The following is a 14,671-nucleotide window of genomic DNA, read 5'->3' as shown; positions in this document are numbered from 1 at the left end:
CCCACCAAGCGATCCCTCCACCCATTGAAGCAGACAGGCTCCCTGTCATCAGCTGACTAGTGAGTCAGGTCTCGGCCGCATTGCCACCTCGAAAAAAATCTAAAACACCAATCATTTTGTATGCTGTTAAAGATAATTATTGGGTAGAACATTACAGAAGAATTGTGAGAAAACCATCACACACAGGTACAGACACTATATTATGAACTACACTAACTTTACAGCCCCTGTAGCATAATCAAATAAAAAAAAATTAAAAAACAATGGAGTAAAATACCTTAATGCAAATCCCTATTAAAGCTCCTTTTTTCTTATATATTGTGCAGCTCCATATTTAGCAATGTGCCCATCACCAAAAGGCTTGCAAAGGGTATTTTTTACAGATTCAGTAATTCATTTCAAACACAAGTCAATGTCATTTTGCTTTGGGGATGACTATTGGATCATTATTTTTAGGCTAACACCAGACTACAGGAACTGGAACAGGATCTCCAGCCTTTGTCTTCACTAATCCTAGAAAATGACACCCAGAATATTATAAATGCGCAAGAAAATCTGTATAACATCAAGGCAAAGTTCCAGGTAAGGCTAAAACTCCATGTATGTGTGTTCTCTACAGATCAGATGCCCTCACCGTGGGGTCACATATTCCTGCCATTATCTTTAGATTGTCAGCTCTGTAGCATACAAGTTTGACATCTTTTCTTCCAGGTACTTTTAATGTAAAATTACCTGTGCTATATCCACTCTTTCCATTAATGAAATGTCATTTAGATGGAAGATCTTTAGTTGCTTGTTTTCTGAAATATACAATCGCCATAGATTGGTGGTCTATAACCCCTGGAGCTCCAGCTGTTACACAACTGACACTCTCATGACCTGCCGACCTCAGGCTGTCTGGAAATGCTGGGCATTGTTGTTTTGCACTAATTTTAGGTCACCACTATAGGTAATTGCTTTTCCCTAGTATTTATATGAAATGAGTCATATACTAAACGTAACAATAAGAAAAGATTTTTGACAAGTATAATTAAGCTGTGTTTCCACTTGTTTTTTGGAGCAGAGCTGTGCAGGTCAACTTGCACTTTACTGTATGCTGTGATATCTGAACCTATTACGTTGTCAAAGTTACAAAATAGCTTTGCTATATGTTTTTTCTGATAGGACAGAGTGCTCAGCATATGCAAGCTGTTATTTCAATCACAAAACTTGTGCTGATTTTTCAGACAGGTGACAAAGAGACAGTAAGGAGCTATTGTTTTACAGAGGACCTGTGGCCAACCACAAATCAATTTGCATTATCATTCATTACAGTACCCTGATCGCACACCTTTTAACAGTTTCTCTAGATGCCTCTGCCATCCTAAGATAGGTGGGTTTATAGTTTGTATGATAATTTAGGGAAATAGTCAGATGGGTGGGACTTGACTTTAATAATGGGAGTGAATGTCAGGAGATAGGCGGGATTATACAGTACAATGAGGGGGGGGGGGAGGGTATTTAGCATACTCATCCCTTATGTAAAACGTCACCTGATGTTCACTCCCATTTTTTTAAATTAAGTTGCTGCCCATCTGACTGATTCCCTGAATTGTCAGACAAACTATAAACCCTCATGTGTCAGGAACAGGAGGGCATATCAAGAAACTGTAAAAAGGTGTGTGATCAGGGCACCCTAAGATATTTTATGTCAGTAAAAGATCAATTTATTTGGGTTGGTCACAGGTCCTCTTTAAAAGTGGTTTGAAATGTCACCAATTGTCCAAGCTGTACAGCCAAAAGGAACATGTTAAAGGGTCATTCCAGAAAGAAAATGTTAAATTTTTATGTGCCCAGGGTGGCATTTTAACATATAAAACCTGTACCCATCTGCTGCCAATCCCCCACCAGTGCAATTCTGATGCTTCTGGTCCCACTTCTCAGTGCTTCCTTGCCTCCATCCTGACCCATAGGAAGTGCCCGCTCAGCCAATCATTACCTGAGGCAGGTCACTGCTGAGACCACTGATTGGCAGAGCAGGCACTTATGTTTCAGGATGAAAACCAAGAAACCTCCTAGCAGCAGAACCAGAACAGTAGGGAATCAATGGCAGGTGAGTGCAGGTTTTTTTCATGTTATACTGCCACCCTAGATACTTTACAATTTTTACTCCGCGAAACACTCCTTTAAACACTATGGGGGCATTTATCATGCATGCGTGTAAACTGCCAAAAAGTCACATCAGTCTTGTGGATGCACCCGCTCTGCACAATAAAATGTATAATTTTCTAAATGAGGGGGGCTTGCAACTGATGGGCATGGTTTCATCAGTTTTGGTTAATCCCGCCCCAATGTGGTGTATGTTGAGTCCAACTTCTGGTAGCAGAGTATTACTGTTCTGGAGACAGAAATCAGTACATGTTGTCTGTGTCCTTACAGGCAGTGTAGTTGAGAGTAAATTCTTATGAATTGTTGTCTCACCAGAAACTCGATGATGAAATGGAACAAGCTGTTAAGATATCAGAGCTTCTTACTCGGGAAGGAACACCAACAAATGTAAAAACTGGGAAGATTCATGACCTTGCCCAATATCAACAAAGGTTAAAAGACACAATTACAGATTATGAAGAATTTTTTATCCAAATTGTGGCATTTCACAGGATGAAGGCAGAAGTAAGTAAAGGAAAATTCAGTACTACCCTGCTTGACAAACAACTTTTTATCCGATGTTAAAAGAAACCTGATGCAAAACTATCGAGGGATATTTATAGGTCCTCAAGTTCATCTCATCCCTATGAAAATTCTAAATAGCATTGTAACCATTGTTATTACTACTTGTTTTTAGCAAGACAACATTTACATCGCTACCTTTAGGCAATGTCATATCATCATGTAGCCATCATGTCACTGACACAGCAAACCCACTGACACTGGTCACTTCATTCACATTTGTGGCTTAAGATCTCTTGTGAGCGATGCATTTAGAAAGCAAATTTATTTGGTTCAGATGCCATTCTGCGGCATGCACGCCATTTGGTGTGCTTTCACTAGTTTACCCATTTTCGTCTCATGTATGGTACGTGACTTTTACAAAAGTCACCTAGTTTTGCCCAAAGGCCACTCTAATCCGCACCACACACAGCTAGCCATGCCAACGCTGACTTAAAATTGCCTACTAACTTAAAATTGCCCACTATTTGTAAGGTAGTCCCACACCTTGCACACAGTATCTAATTTTTATGGCCTATTTGGCTTGGAAACAAAAGATGAGATATGTTAAATTCCATCCTGCTTGATCCTTCTTCCCTCTAATATTTGCTATTGGGCCACCCCCATACACATTAGATGGTCAGTTTGTCCTTTCAAAATTGCAGGATTCAGTCATCTTATTTGCATAGCCAGCTTTAGACTAGAAAGCACAGTATTTAGTTATTCCAGTTACACTCTAGCACCTTACACATTTGGCATATCTATTTAAAAGAGCTTCTTTATTTACAAAGGTGTTCACATATGGTTCACTAACAATGTTTTTCAAGGCTGGACTAGTCTCTTTTTCACTTCAATACACAAATATTCGTGTATTGCCCTAAAAAGGAGGCTACTCCAGTCTTGGAAGTGCATTGTTATATGTACACCTTATATGATCTAAGAGGACTTGTGGTCAATATAAATACCATTATACAATTTTGTAGCCATGAGTACACGGATTCCAAGTCTCTCCAAGCAAGGATACAGCTCACCTCGGCTAATGAAGATGTGCACAAATCTACACAGGCTGGGTGTGTAACACATGGTGGAAAATAAAGAGATTATCATTCAGCGCTCTGTTAATACAATCCATCTTTATTAAATCCTTTCAAAACAGTACAACAAACCAGTGTGCTCAGTTAGTGTACCTTCATCTGGGCATGTTTAGAGCGACAAATACTCTTTAAAGGGGTTCTCCGGTGCTTAAACATCTTATCCCCTATCCAAAGGATAGGGGATAAGATGCCTGATCGCGGGAGTCCCGCAGCTGGGGACCCCCGGGATCATGCACGCGGCACCCCGTTTGTAATCAGTGCCCAGAGTGTGTCCGCTCTGGGACTGATTACCGGCGACCGCAGGGCCGGCGGCGTGTGACGTCACGCCTCTGCCCCCGTGTGACGTCACGCTCCGCCCCTCAATGCAAGCCGACGGGAGGGGGTGTGATAGCTATCACGCCCCCTCCCGTAGGCTTGCATTGAAGGGCGGAGCGTGACGTCACACGGGGGCGGAGGCGTGACATCACACGCCGCCCGCCCTGCGGTCGACCATAATCAGACCCGGAGCGAACACGCTCCGGGTCTGATTACAAACGTGGTGCCGCGTGCATGATCCCGGGATCAGGCATCTTATCCCCTATCCTTTGGATAGGGGATAAGATGTTTAAGCACCGGAGTACCCCTTTAACACAGATAGCACAGGTACCGGTACCCAAATTCCGATTCCAACATTTTTTTTTGTTGCTAAGCCCACTCCTGTTCCCAAGATATAAGGCTTTTATAATATGGTCGGCAAACTGCACCTTTTCCTGAATAGTGGAAGTGAGTGTGAACATAAAAATTTATTTAAAAAATGATGTGACTATAGGGCATAATATAAGGGCAATGAATAAAGCAAGGGATGCAAATATGAGGTTTAAGGGGTGTGAATCAGACTGAAGGGGGGTGTGAATGTAAGGCTGAAAATCCATGAATCAGGCTCACTGTCCCCTGCTTTTACACACATGTGAAATAAAGTTCCCTCCCTCATTATCACTTTTGAGTGATAAGTACAGAGAGTCAAGAAAATATATAGCCATACTGACCATAGGTCCTCTTTAACCCCTTAAGGACCAGGACATTTTACACCTTAGGACCAGAACGTTTTTTGCACATCTGACCACTTTCACTTTAAGCATTAATAACTCTGGGATGCTTTTACCTTTCATTCTGATTCCGAGATAGTTTTTTCGTGACATATTCTACTTTATGTTAGTGGCAAAATTTTGTCGATACTTGCATAATTTCTTGGTGAAAAATTCCAAAATTTGATTAAAAAAAATGGAGAATTTAGCATTTTTCTAACTTTGAAGCTCTCTGCTTGTAAGGAAAATAAACATTCCAAATAAATTATATATTGATTCACAAATACAAAATGTCTTGTTTTTTTTTTCTGGCAGTTTTTGGAAAACTGCCACTGCAGTTTTTGAGCCAAAGTGGATCCATAAGGGAGGAGAAGTATAAGTCATTCCTTTATATTTCCCATTCCTTTTGAATACACTTCTGGCTTTGGCTCAAAAACTGCAGTGGCAGTTTTCCAAAAACTGCCAGAAAAAAAAACAAGTGGAAACCTAGCCTTAAGGGGTCATTTGTGGGGTATTTCTAATAAGAAGACCCTTAAAATCCACTTCAAACCTGAACTGGTCCATGAAAAATTCAGATTTTGAAAATTTTGTGAAAAATTGGAAAATTGCTGCTGAGCTTTGAAGCCCTCTGATGTCTTCCAAAAGTAAAAACATGGCAACTTTATGATGCAAACATAAAGTGGAAACCTAGCCTTATAAAAACTGCACCCCTCAAAGTATTCAAAATGACATTCAGTAAGTGTGTTAACCCTTTAGGTGTTTCACAGGAATAGCAGCAAAGTGAAGGAGAAAATTCTAAATCTTCATTTTTTACACTCGCATGTTCTTGTAGACCCAGTTTTTGAATTTTTACAAGGGGTAAAAGGAGAAAAATCCTCTCAAAATTTGTAACCCAATTTCTCTCGAGTAAGGAAATGCCTCATATGTGTATGTCAAGTGTTCGGCGGGCGCAGTAGAGGGCTCAGAAGGGAAGGAGCGACAGTGGAATTTTGGAGAGTGAGTTTTTCTGAAATGGTTTTTGGGGGGCATGTCACATTTAGGAATCCCCTATGGTGCCAGAACAGCAAAAAAAAAACACATGGCATACCATTTTGGAAATTAAACCCCTCAAGGCACGTAACAAGTTGTCCAGTGAGCCTTAATACCCCACAGGTGTTTGACGACTTTTCGTTAAAGTTGGATGTGTAAATGAAAAAAAAAAAATTTCACTAAAGTGCAGTTTTTTCCCCAAATTTACCATTTTTATAAAGGGTAATTGGAGAAAATGCCCCCCAAAATTTGTAACCCCATCTCTTCTGAGTATGGAGATACCCCCTGTTAGGACGTAAAATGCTCTGCGGGCAAACTACTATGCTCAGAAGAGAAGGAGTCACATTTGGCTTTTGGAAAGCAAATTTTGCTGAAATGGTTTTTTGGGGGGCATGTCGCATTTAGGAAGCCCCTATGGTGCCAGAACAGCAAAAATACCCACATGGCATACTATTTTGGAAACTACACCCCTCAAGGAACGTAACAAGGGGTACAGTGAGCCTTAACACCTCACAGGTATTTCACGACTTTTTGTTAAAGTTGGATGTGTAAATGAAAAAAAAAATGTTTTACTAAAATGCATTTTCCCCCCCAAATTGGGGTAATAGGAGAAAATTACCCCCATAATTTGTAACCCCATTTCTTCTGAGTATGGAAAAACCCCATGTGTGGATGTCAAGTGCCCTGCGGTCGAACTACAATGCTCAGAAGCGGAGGAGCGCCATTGAGCTTTTGAAGAGTGAATTTGTTTGGAATGGTAGTCAGGGGCCATGTGCGTTTACAAAGCCCCCCGTGGTGCCAGAACAGTGGGCCCCCCCACATGTGACCCCATTTTGGAAACTTCACCCCTCACAGAATTTAATAAGGAGTGCAGTGAGTATTTACACCCCACTGGCATTTGACAGATCTTTGGAACAGTGGGCTGAGCAAATGAAAAATTAAATTTTTCATTTTCACGGACCACTGTTCCAAAAATCTGTCAGACACCTGTGGGGTGTAAATGCTCACTGTACCCCTTATTACATTATGTGAGGGGTGTAGTTTCCAAAATGGGGTCACATGTTGGGGGGTCCATTGTTCTGGCACTATGGGGGCTTTGTAAACACACGTGGCCTTCAATTCCGGACACATTTTCTCTTCAAAATCCCAATTGGCGCTCCTTCTATTCTGAGCATTGTAATTCGTCCGCCGAGCACTTTACATCCACATTTGGGGTATTTTCTTACTCAGAAGAAATAGGGTTACAAATTTTGGGTGGCTTTTTTCCTATTTTCCCTTGTGAAAATGAAAAATGTAGGGTAACACCAGCATTTTAGTGAAAAAAATATTTTTTTTCATTTTCCCATCCAAATTTAATGAAAATTTGTCAAACACCTGTGGGGTGTTAAGGCTCACTATACCCCTAGTTACATTCCGTGAGGGGTGTAGTTTCCAAAATGGGGTCACATGTCGGTATTTATTTTTTTGCGTTTATGTCAGAACCGCTGTAAAATTAGCCACCCCTGTGCAAATCACCAATTTAGGCTTCAAATGTACATAGTTACATAGTGCGCTCTCACTCATGAGCCTTGTTATGCGTCCGCAGATCATTTTACGCCCACATATGGGGTATTTCCGTACTAATTGCGTTACAAATTTTGGAGGTCTTTTTTTCTTTTTACCTCTTGTGAAAATAAAAAGTATAGGGCAACACCAGCATGGTAGTGTTTTTTTGTGTTAGTGTAGTGTAGTGTTTTTAGGGTACATTCGCACTGGCGGAGGTTTACAGTGGGTTCCCTGCTAGGAGTTTGCGCTGCGGCAAAAAATTTGCCGCAGCTCATACTTGAAGCAGAAAACTTACTGTAAGCCTGCCCGTGTGAATGTACCCTGTACATTCACATGGGGGGGCAAACCTCCAGCTGTTTCAAAACTACAACTCCCAGCATGTACTGACAGACCATGCAGGCTGGGAGTTGTACTTTTGCAACAGCTGGAGGCGCACTGGTTGGAAAACCTTCAGTTAGGTTCTGTTATCTAACTCAATATTTTCCAACCAGTGTGCCTCCAGCTGTTGCAAAACTACAACTCCCAGCATGTACTGATCACCGAAGGGCATGCTGGGAGATGTAGTTATGCAACAGCTGGAGGGATCGCAACTACAACTCCCAGCATGCTGGGATTTGCAGTTTTGCAACATCTGGAGAGCTACAGTATAGATACCACTGCAAACTGTGGCCCTCCAGATGCTGCAAAACTACAAATCCCTGCATGCCCAGACAGCAAACAGTTGTGTGGGCATGCTAGGAGTTGTAGTTTTGCAAGATCTGGAGGGCTATAGTTCAGAGACTACCATATAGTGGTCTCAAACTGTAGCCCTCCAGCTGTTGCAAAACTACAACTCCCAGCATGCCCAAACAGCTGTCTGGGCATGCTGGGAGTTGTAGTTTTGCAACATCTGTAGTGCTCCAGTATAAAGACCACTATATAGTGGTCTCGGACTGCAGCCCTCCAGATGTTGCTAGGCAACTTACCGGCTTCCGTCGGATCCAGGGAGCCTGCTGCAAGTCATCGCCGCCCGCCAATCTCCAACACCGAACGTCGCCTGCAGCCTCCGCAGATCGGTAAGTGGACTCCGGCGCCGGTCCTCTGTCATTTCCCCGTTCTGCCCCGCCAATTGTGGGTGGGCAGGACGGGGAAAACGAAAGTTAACCCCCCTGCCCCGATCTGCTATTGGTGGTCGCATCTAGACCACCAATAGCAGGGATAGGAGGGGTGGCACCCCTGCCACCTTACTCCTATCTCTTCAGGGGGATTGTGGGTGTCTTAGACACCCGCGATCCCCCTTATATTACGGGTCACCATAGACCCGTAATGACCCGGAATCGCGCAAATCGCAAGTGTGAATTCACTTGCGATTTGCGCCGATCGCCGACATGGGGGGTCTGATGACCCCCCTGGGCATTTGCGCGGGGTGCCTGCTGATAGATATCAGCAGTCACCCCGGTCCGGTCCCTGCTTGGCGCGCGGCGGGATGCGAAATTCCCACTGACGTATGAGTACGTGCCTGGTCCTAAAGACCCAGGCGCATGGACGTACTCATACGTGCTTGGTCCTTAAGGGGTTAAAGGGGTACTAAACAGATTTGTAAATTACTTCTATTAAAAAATCTTAATCCTTTCTGTACTTATTAGCTGCGGAATACTACAGCGGAAATTCTTTTCTTTTTGAAACAAAGAACTGTCTGCTGACATCATGAGCACAGTGCTCTCTGCTGACATCTCTGTGCATTATATGAACTGTCCAGAACAGCATATGTTTGCTGTGGGGATTTCCTTTTACCCTGGACAGTTCCTAAAAATGGACAGAGATGTCAGCAGAGAGCACTGTGTTCGTGAGGTCAGCAGACAGCTCTGTGTTTAAAACGGAAAAGAATTTCCACTGTAGTATTCAGCAGCTAATAAGTACAGGAAGGATTAAGATTTTTTAATAGAAGTAATTTACAAATCTGTTTAACTTTCTGGCACCAGTTGATTATAATTTTTTTTTTTTTACACCGGAGTTAGTATGGAAATTATAAAAGTACTCCTACACTAAAATGTCCCCAGTTGATTTAAAAAAATATATATACGTTTTTCACCGGAATAACCCTTTAAGTAAAAATAAAGTAACATCCTTAGGGTCTATTCACACGTACAGTATTCTGCGCAGATTTGATGCACAGGATTTGAAGCTGCATTCAGTCATTTAGTTTCCATTGAAATCTGCAGCAGAAAATTCTGCGCATCAAATATGCGCAAAGTACTGTACGAGTGAATACACCATTAATGCGATATTAACCTGATAACGACCATGGACATCTATGCTCGTTCAATGGCCGTTACCGGGGTATGAAGCGCCATAACGGCTGGCCCCCAGCTGATTCTTGTAGCTTGGGGCCGGCGTTAATAGCCAACATGCGGCGATTGCCGCGGCCGGTTATTAACCCTTTAGATCGCCGCTGTCAAAGTTGACAGCGGCGTCTAAAGGTGCCTGTATCCCGTGCCTGGTGGTCCAGTGGGGTGGATCGCCCCCCCTGCAGCGATCGCGGGGGGGGGGGGGCATCCACTACTGAGGTAGCCTGGGGGCTTACCTCTCCTGCTGCGGCGGCTTCGGGGCTCTGAATGATACAGCCTGGCAGGGCCAGGCTTTATCAATCGAACGCAGAGCACACAGATCATTGTGGTTTTATGATGATCTGTATGAGGAATCTAATGATTCCTCCTAAAAGTCCCCTAAGGGGACTAAAAGTGTAAAAAAAAAAAGTTTAAAAACACACATTAACCCCTTCCCAAATTCCATATTAAAAATATGTAACCATAATAAAAATACACATATGTGGTATTGCTGCGTGCATAAATGTCCGAACTATAAAAATATATCATTAATTAAACCGCACGGTCAATGGCGTACACGCAAAAAAATTCCAAAGTCCAAAATAGCGTATTTTTGGTAACTTTTCATACCATAAAAAAAGGAATAAAAAGGGATCAAGAAGTCCGATCAAAATAAAAATGGTACCGATTAAAACTTCAGATCACGGTGCAAACAAATTATCCCTCAAACTACCCTGTACATGGAAAAATAAAAAAGTTATAGGGGTCAGAAGAGGACAATTTTAAATGTATAATTTTCGTGCATGTAGTTAAGATTTTTTCCAGAAGTACGACAAAATCAAACCTATTTAAGTAGGGTATCATTTTAACCGTATGGACCTACAGAATAAAGATAAGGTGTCATTTTTACCGAAAAATGTACTACGTAGAAACGGAAGCCCCCAAAATTTACAAAATTGTGTTTTTTCTTAAATTTTGTCGCACAATGATTTTTTTTCCATTTTGCCGTAAATTTTTGTGTAAACTGACTGACGTCATCACAAAGTAGAATTGGTGGCGCAAAAAATAAGCCCTCATATGGATTTTTAGGTGCAAAATTAAAAGGGTTATGATTTTTAAAACGTAAGGAGGAAAAAACGATAGTGTAAAAACAGAAAAATGCTTGGTCCTTAAAGGGTTAAGAGGAGTATGAGAATCTCTTGCTATATTGCATTATCCAATGAATGGCTTCTACATGGGCTTGTGGTGAGGGAAGTCTGTTAGAGCCTCATTTATTAATACATTTTTCTCGGGTGTTGTGCTGTGGTGACATAACCCCAAAAGGGGACTTCATTACAAGTCTATAAGCCTCAGAAATTGAGATCATAAAATTGTTACTCTATGAAGAGATGTTCTTTTTTATTTTTTTGAGACTTGGAACACATCCAGCATGGCAGGGCTCAAGTTACAGAATAGCCAAATTGCACATGTTCTTTATATCTGCAAGGGCTTTTATGCCTGGTCTGTAAAGCCAACTACTGTGGTTAGTTTTATGCAAATCACTAATATATTGTTAGAATTAGAGATGAGCGAACTTACAGCAAATTCGATTCGTCACGAACTTCTCAGCTCGGCGGTTGCTGACTTTTCCTGCATAAATTAGTTCAGCTTTCAGGTGCTCCGGTGGGCTGGAAAAGGTGCATACAGTCCTAGGAAAGACTCTCCTACGACTGTATCCCCCTTTTCCAGCCCACCGGAGCACCGGAAAGCTGAACTAATTTATGCAGGAAAAGTCATCAACTGCCGAGCGGAAAAGTTCATGACGAATCGAATTTACTGTAAGTTCGCTCATCTCTAGTTAGAATGTTTTGCTCCCAAAAGCTGCAGACCTGAGCTATTGAAACCAAAATAACCCATCTTTAATTCACATCAATGACCCCAATGTTTGGGGTCATTGTCCTGCTAGAAGACCTAAAATCTCGGACGCAAACCCAGCTTTTTCACACTGGGCTGTACAGTGAGACCCACAATCCATTGGTAATCCTCAGATTTCATGATGCCTTGCACACACTCAAGGCACCCAGTGCCAGAGGCAGAAAAACAGCCCCAAAACATCATTGAACCTCCACCATATCTCACTGTAGTTACTGTGTTCTTTTCTTTGTAGGCCTCATTCCGTTTTCGGTAAACAGTAGAATGATGTGCTTTACCAAAAAGCTCTATCTTGGTCTCATGCCAACATTAAGGCCATGACTGTACAAAGAAAGAAGAATTGTTGCATACACTATAGCGTATGTATTTTTGTGACTGATATAATACTGGGTTTATAGAGCACCCAGCCACAACACTCTCACCCTAATACCACGTATCCCACATTGTGTATTGAAAGACTGTTGGATTTTTGCCCTAATCTGGGAAAATACATTTAAATGCTGGTGTTATATGGTTATGTGAAGCTAATTCTGATCTACGGTAATTTGGTGACTACAGACTTACCATATGTGATCAAGGGAGGAGCCATGAGAAATTTGAACTTCACAACTCAGTCAGTAATTTTGGATTGGTCACATGGTTGAAGGCAGTTTCGGTAATAGCATTATACAGTGACATTGAAGCACATACCTCAAGTGTTTTGCCCACTCTTCTCAATCTCCCAGTGGGGGCGACTTTTACATTCAGTGGCCAGTATTGGACCAGTGGGCAATATACTTGAGCCAGTGACCCAACTATCTTAAGACTAGTCCACCAGCACTACTGACATTATATAAGCTGCAATATGTGAACAGCAGCTCTAAAGTCTAACAAGCAAATCAATATGTATAAAATGTAATATAACTGCAAAATCTTGTAATTTATTGTAATTTATTTTTTTGTTAGCTGAGTATTCTTAAGACAGAAATGGAACAGTCGACACATTCCTATGCTAAGTATGATAAGCAGCCTGTAAAATGGCAGGAGCAGCAAGCACATATCCAGAGTTTATATAAAATAATTCTTAACTTGGGGAGACAAATCATCTCTACAGCACAACATTCTGTAAGTAAGATTTGCTTTGTACAAGTTTTCTATTTTATTTATTCAGAGATTTTTTTTTTTATATTCTAAGGGCTCACGCACATGGTGATGTTACAGATCAGTGTTGTATGAGTTGTCATAGTCTGCTATGGACCCCCAGTCTACCTCCACGTACCTTCAATCTTATAAATACTCTATCTACATAATTTGTAGTAATGCAATAAAAATTACTTAAAAATTAAAAAGATAAAAAATAGCATATATAATGTACAGTTACTTAAAAATCTGATAATCTGATGATAGTCTCACAGTATAAACATAGAAACAGAAGAGAAAAAAGTGGAATGAAATACAAATTCTATAAAGTACATTTCCAGTACATCTATACAAGGCCACTGTTACGCCTAGCGCTCCGGGTCCCCGCTCCTCCCCGGAGCGCTCACGGCGTCCTTCTCCCTGCAGCTCCCCGGTCAGCGCTGACCGGGAGCGCTGCTCTGCCATGGCCGTTGGGGATGCGATTCGCACAGCGGGACGCGCCCGCTCGCGAATCGCATCCCAGGTCACTTACCCGTTCCCGTCTCCTGCGGTCATGTGCTGGCGCGCGCGGCTCCGCTCTCTAGGGCGCGCGCGCGCCAGCTCCCTGAGACTTAAAGGGCCAGTGCACCAATGATTGGTGCCTGGCCCAATTAGCTTAATTGGTTCCCACCTGTTCCCGGGCTATATCTAGTCTCCTCCCTTGCACTCCCTTGCCGGATCTTGTTGCCTTAGTGCCAGTGAAAGCGTTCTTTGTGTGTTTATACCCTGTGTACCAGTACCTTTGCTATCTCCCCTGACTACGAACCTTGCCGCCTGCCCCCGACCTTCTGCTACGTCCGACCTTGCTACTGCCTACTCCCTTGTACCTCGCCTATCTTCTGTATCTTCAGCAGCCAGAGAGGTGAGCCGTTGCTAGTGGATACGACCTGGTCACTACCGCCGCAGCAAGACCATCCCGCTTTGCGGCGGGCTCTGGTGAAAACCTGTAGTGTCTTAGAACCGGTCCACTAGCACGGTCCTCGCTATCCCTCTCTGGCACAGAGGATCCACCTCCTGCCAGCCGGCATCGTGACAGTAGATCCGGCCATGGATCCCGCTGAGGTTCCCCTGCCAGTTGCCTCTGATATCACCACGGTGGTCGCCCAGCAAGCCCGACAGATCGCCCATCTAACCCACCAGATGTCGGAAATGTCCACCATTGTGCACCAACTTCAGTCGCAACTTCATCAGCAATCATCTCCTCCGCCAGCTCCTGCACCTCCTCCGCAGCGAGTGGCCACTCCTAGCCTCCGCCTGTCCTTGCCGGACAAATTTAATGGGGACTCTAAGTTTTGCCGTGGCTTTCTTTCGCAATGTTCCCTGCACTTGGAGATGATGTCGGACCAGTTCCCTACTGAAAGGTCTAAGGTGGCTTTCGTAGTCAGCCTTCTGTCTGGAAAAGCCCTGTCATGGGCCACACCGCTCTGGGACCGCAATGACCCCGTCACTGCCTCTGTACACTCCTTCTTCTCGGAAATTCGAAGTGTCTTTGAGGAACCTGCCCGAGCCTCTTCTGCTGAGACTGCCCTGCTGAACCTGGTCCAGGGTAATTCCTCCGTTGGCGAGTACGCCATACAATTCCGTACTCTTGCTTCTGAACTATCCTGGAATAATGAGGCTCTCTGCGCGACCTTTAAAAAAGGCCTATCCAGCAACATTAAAGATGTTCTGGCCGCACGAGAGACTCCTGCTAACCTGCATGAACTCATTCATCTAGCCACTCGCATTGACATGCGTTTTTCTGAGAGGCATCAAGAGCTCCGCCAGGAAAAAGACTTAGAGCTCTGGACACCTCTCCCACAGTCTCCACTGCTATCTGCGCCTAGGCCTCCCGCCGAGGAGGCCATGCAAGTGGATCGGTCTCGCCTGACCCTGG

The 14,671-nt window shown here is 43.2% G+C and overlaps 1 protein-coding gene and 1 long non-coding RNA gene across 6 annotated transcripts in view; one reads left to right on the top strand and one right to left on the bottom strand.

The window, feature by feature from the left end:
* Nucleotides 1-852, bottom strand: part of LOC130284214 (uncharacterized) — a 100,878-nt gene extending 100,026 nt beyond the window's left edge. Inside the window, exon 1 of the long non-coding RNA XR_008846952.1 lies at nt 733-852. This is a non-coding gene — a long non-coding RNA (uncharacterized LOC130284214). The remainder of the gene's footprint in view (nt 1-732) is intronic.
* Nucleotides 1-14,671, top strand: part of CCDC141 (coiled-coil domain containing 141) — a 290,158-nt gene that overhangs the window by 225,951 nt on the left and 49,536 nt on the right. For 4 of the 5 annotated variants that reach the window (XM_056534334.1, XM_056534333.1, XM_056534336.1 and 1 more), the window contains 3 exons: nt 457-582; nt 2,464-2,652; nt 12,583-12,741. In XM_056534334.1, coding sequence (XP_056390309.1) covers nt 457-582; nt 2,464-2,652; nt 12,583-12,741 — 474 coding nt within the window. The remainder of the gene's footprint in view (nt 1-456; nt 583-2,463; nt 2,653-12,582; nt 12,742-14,671) is intronic. The other variant, XM_056534335.1, reaches the window with a different exon arrangement.

The sequence above is a fragment of the Hyla sarda genome, chromosome 8 (assembly GCF_029499605.1).
Source record: "Hyla sarda isolate aHylSar1 chromosome 8, aHylSar1.hap1, whole genome shotgun sequence".
In the NCBI taxonomy this organism is placed as follows: Eukaryota; Metazoa; Chordata; class Amphibia; order Anura; family Hylidae; genus Hyla; species Hyla sarda.
Note: the sequence above shows the minus strand (reverse complement) of the source record. Positions and strands in the feature narration are given on the sequence as shown.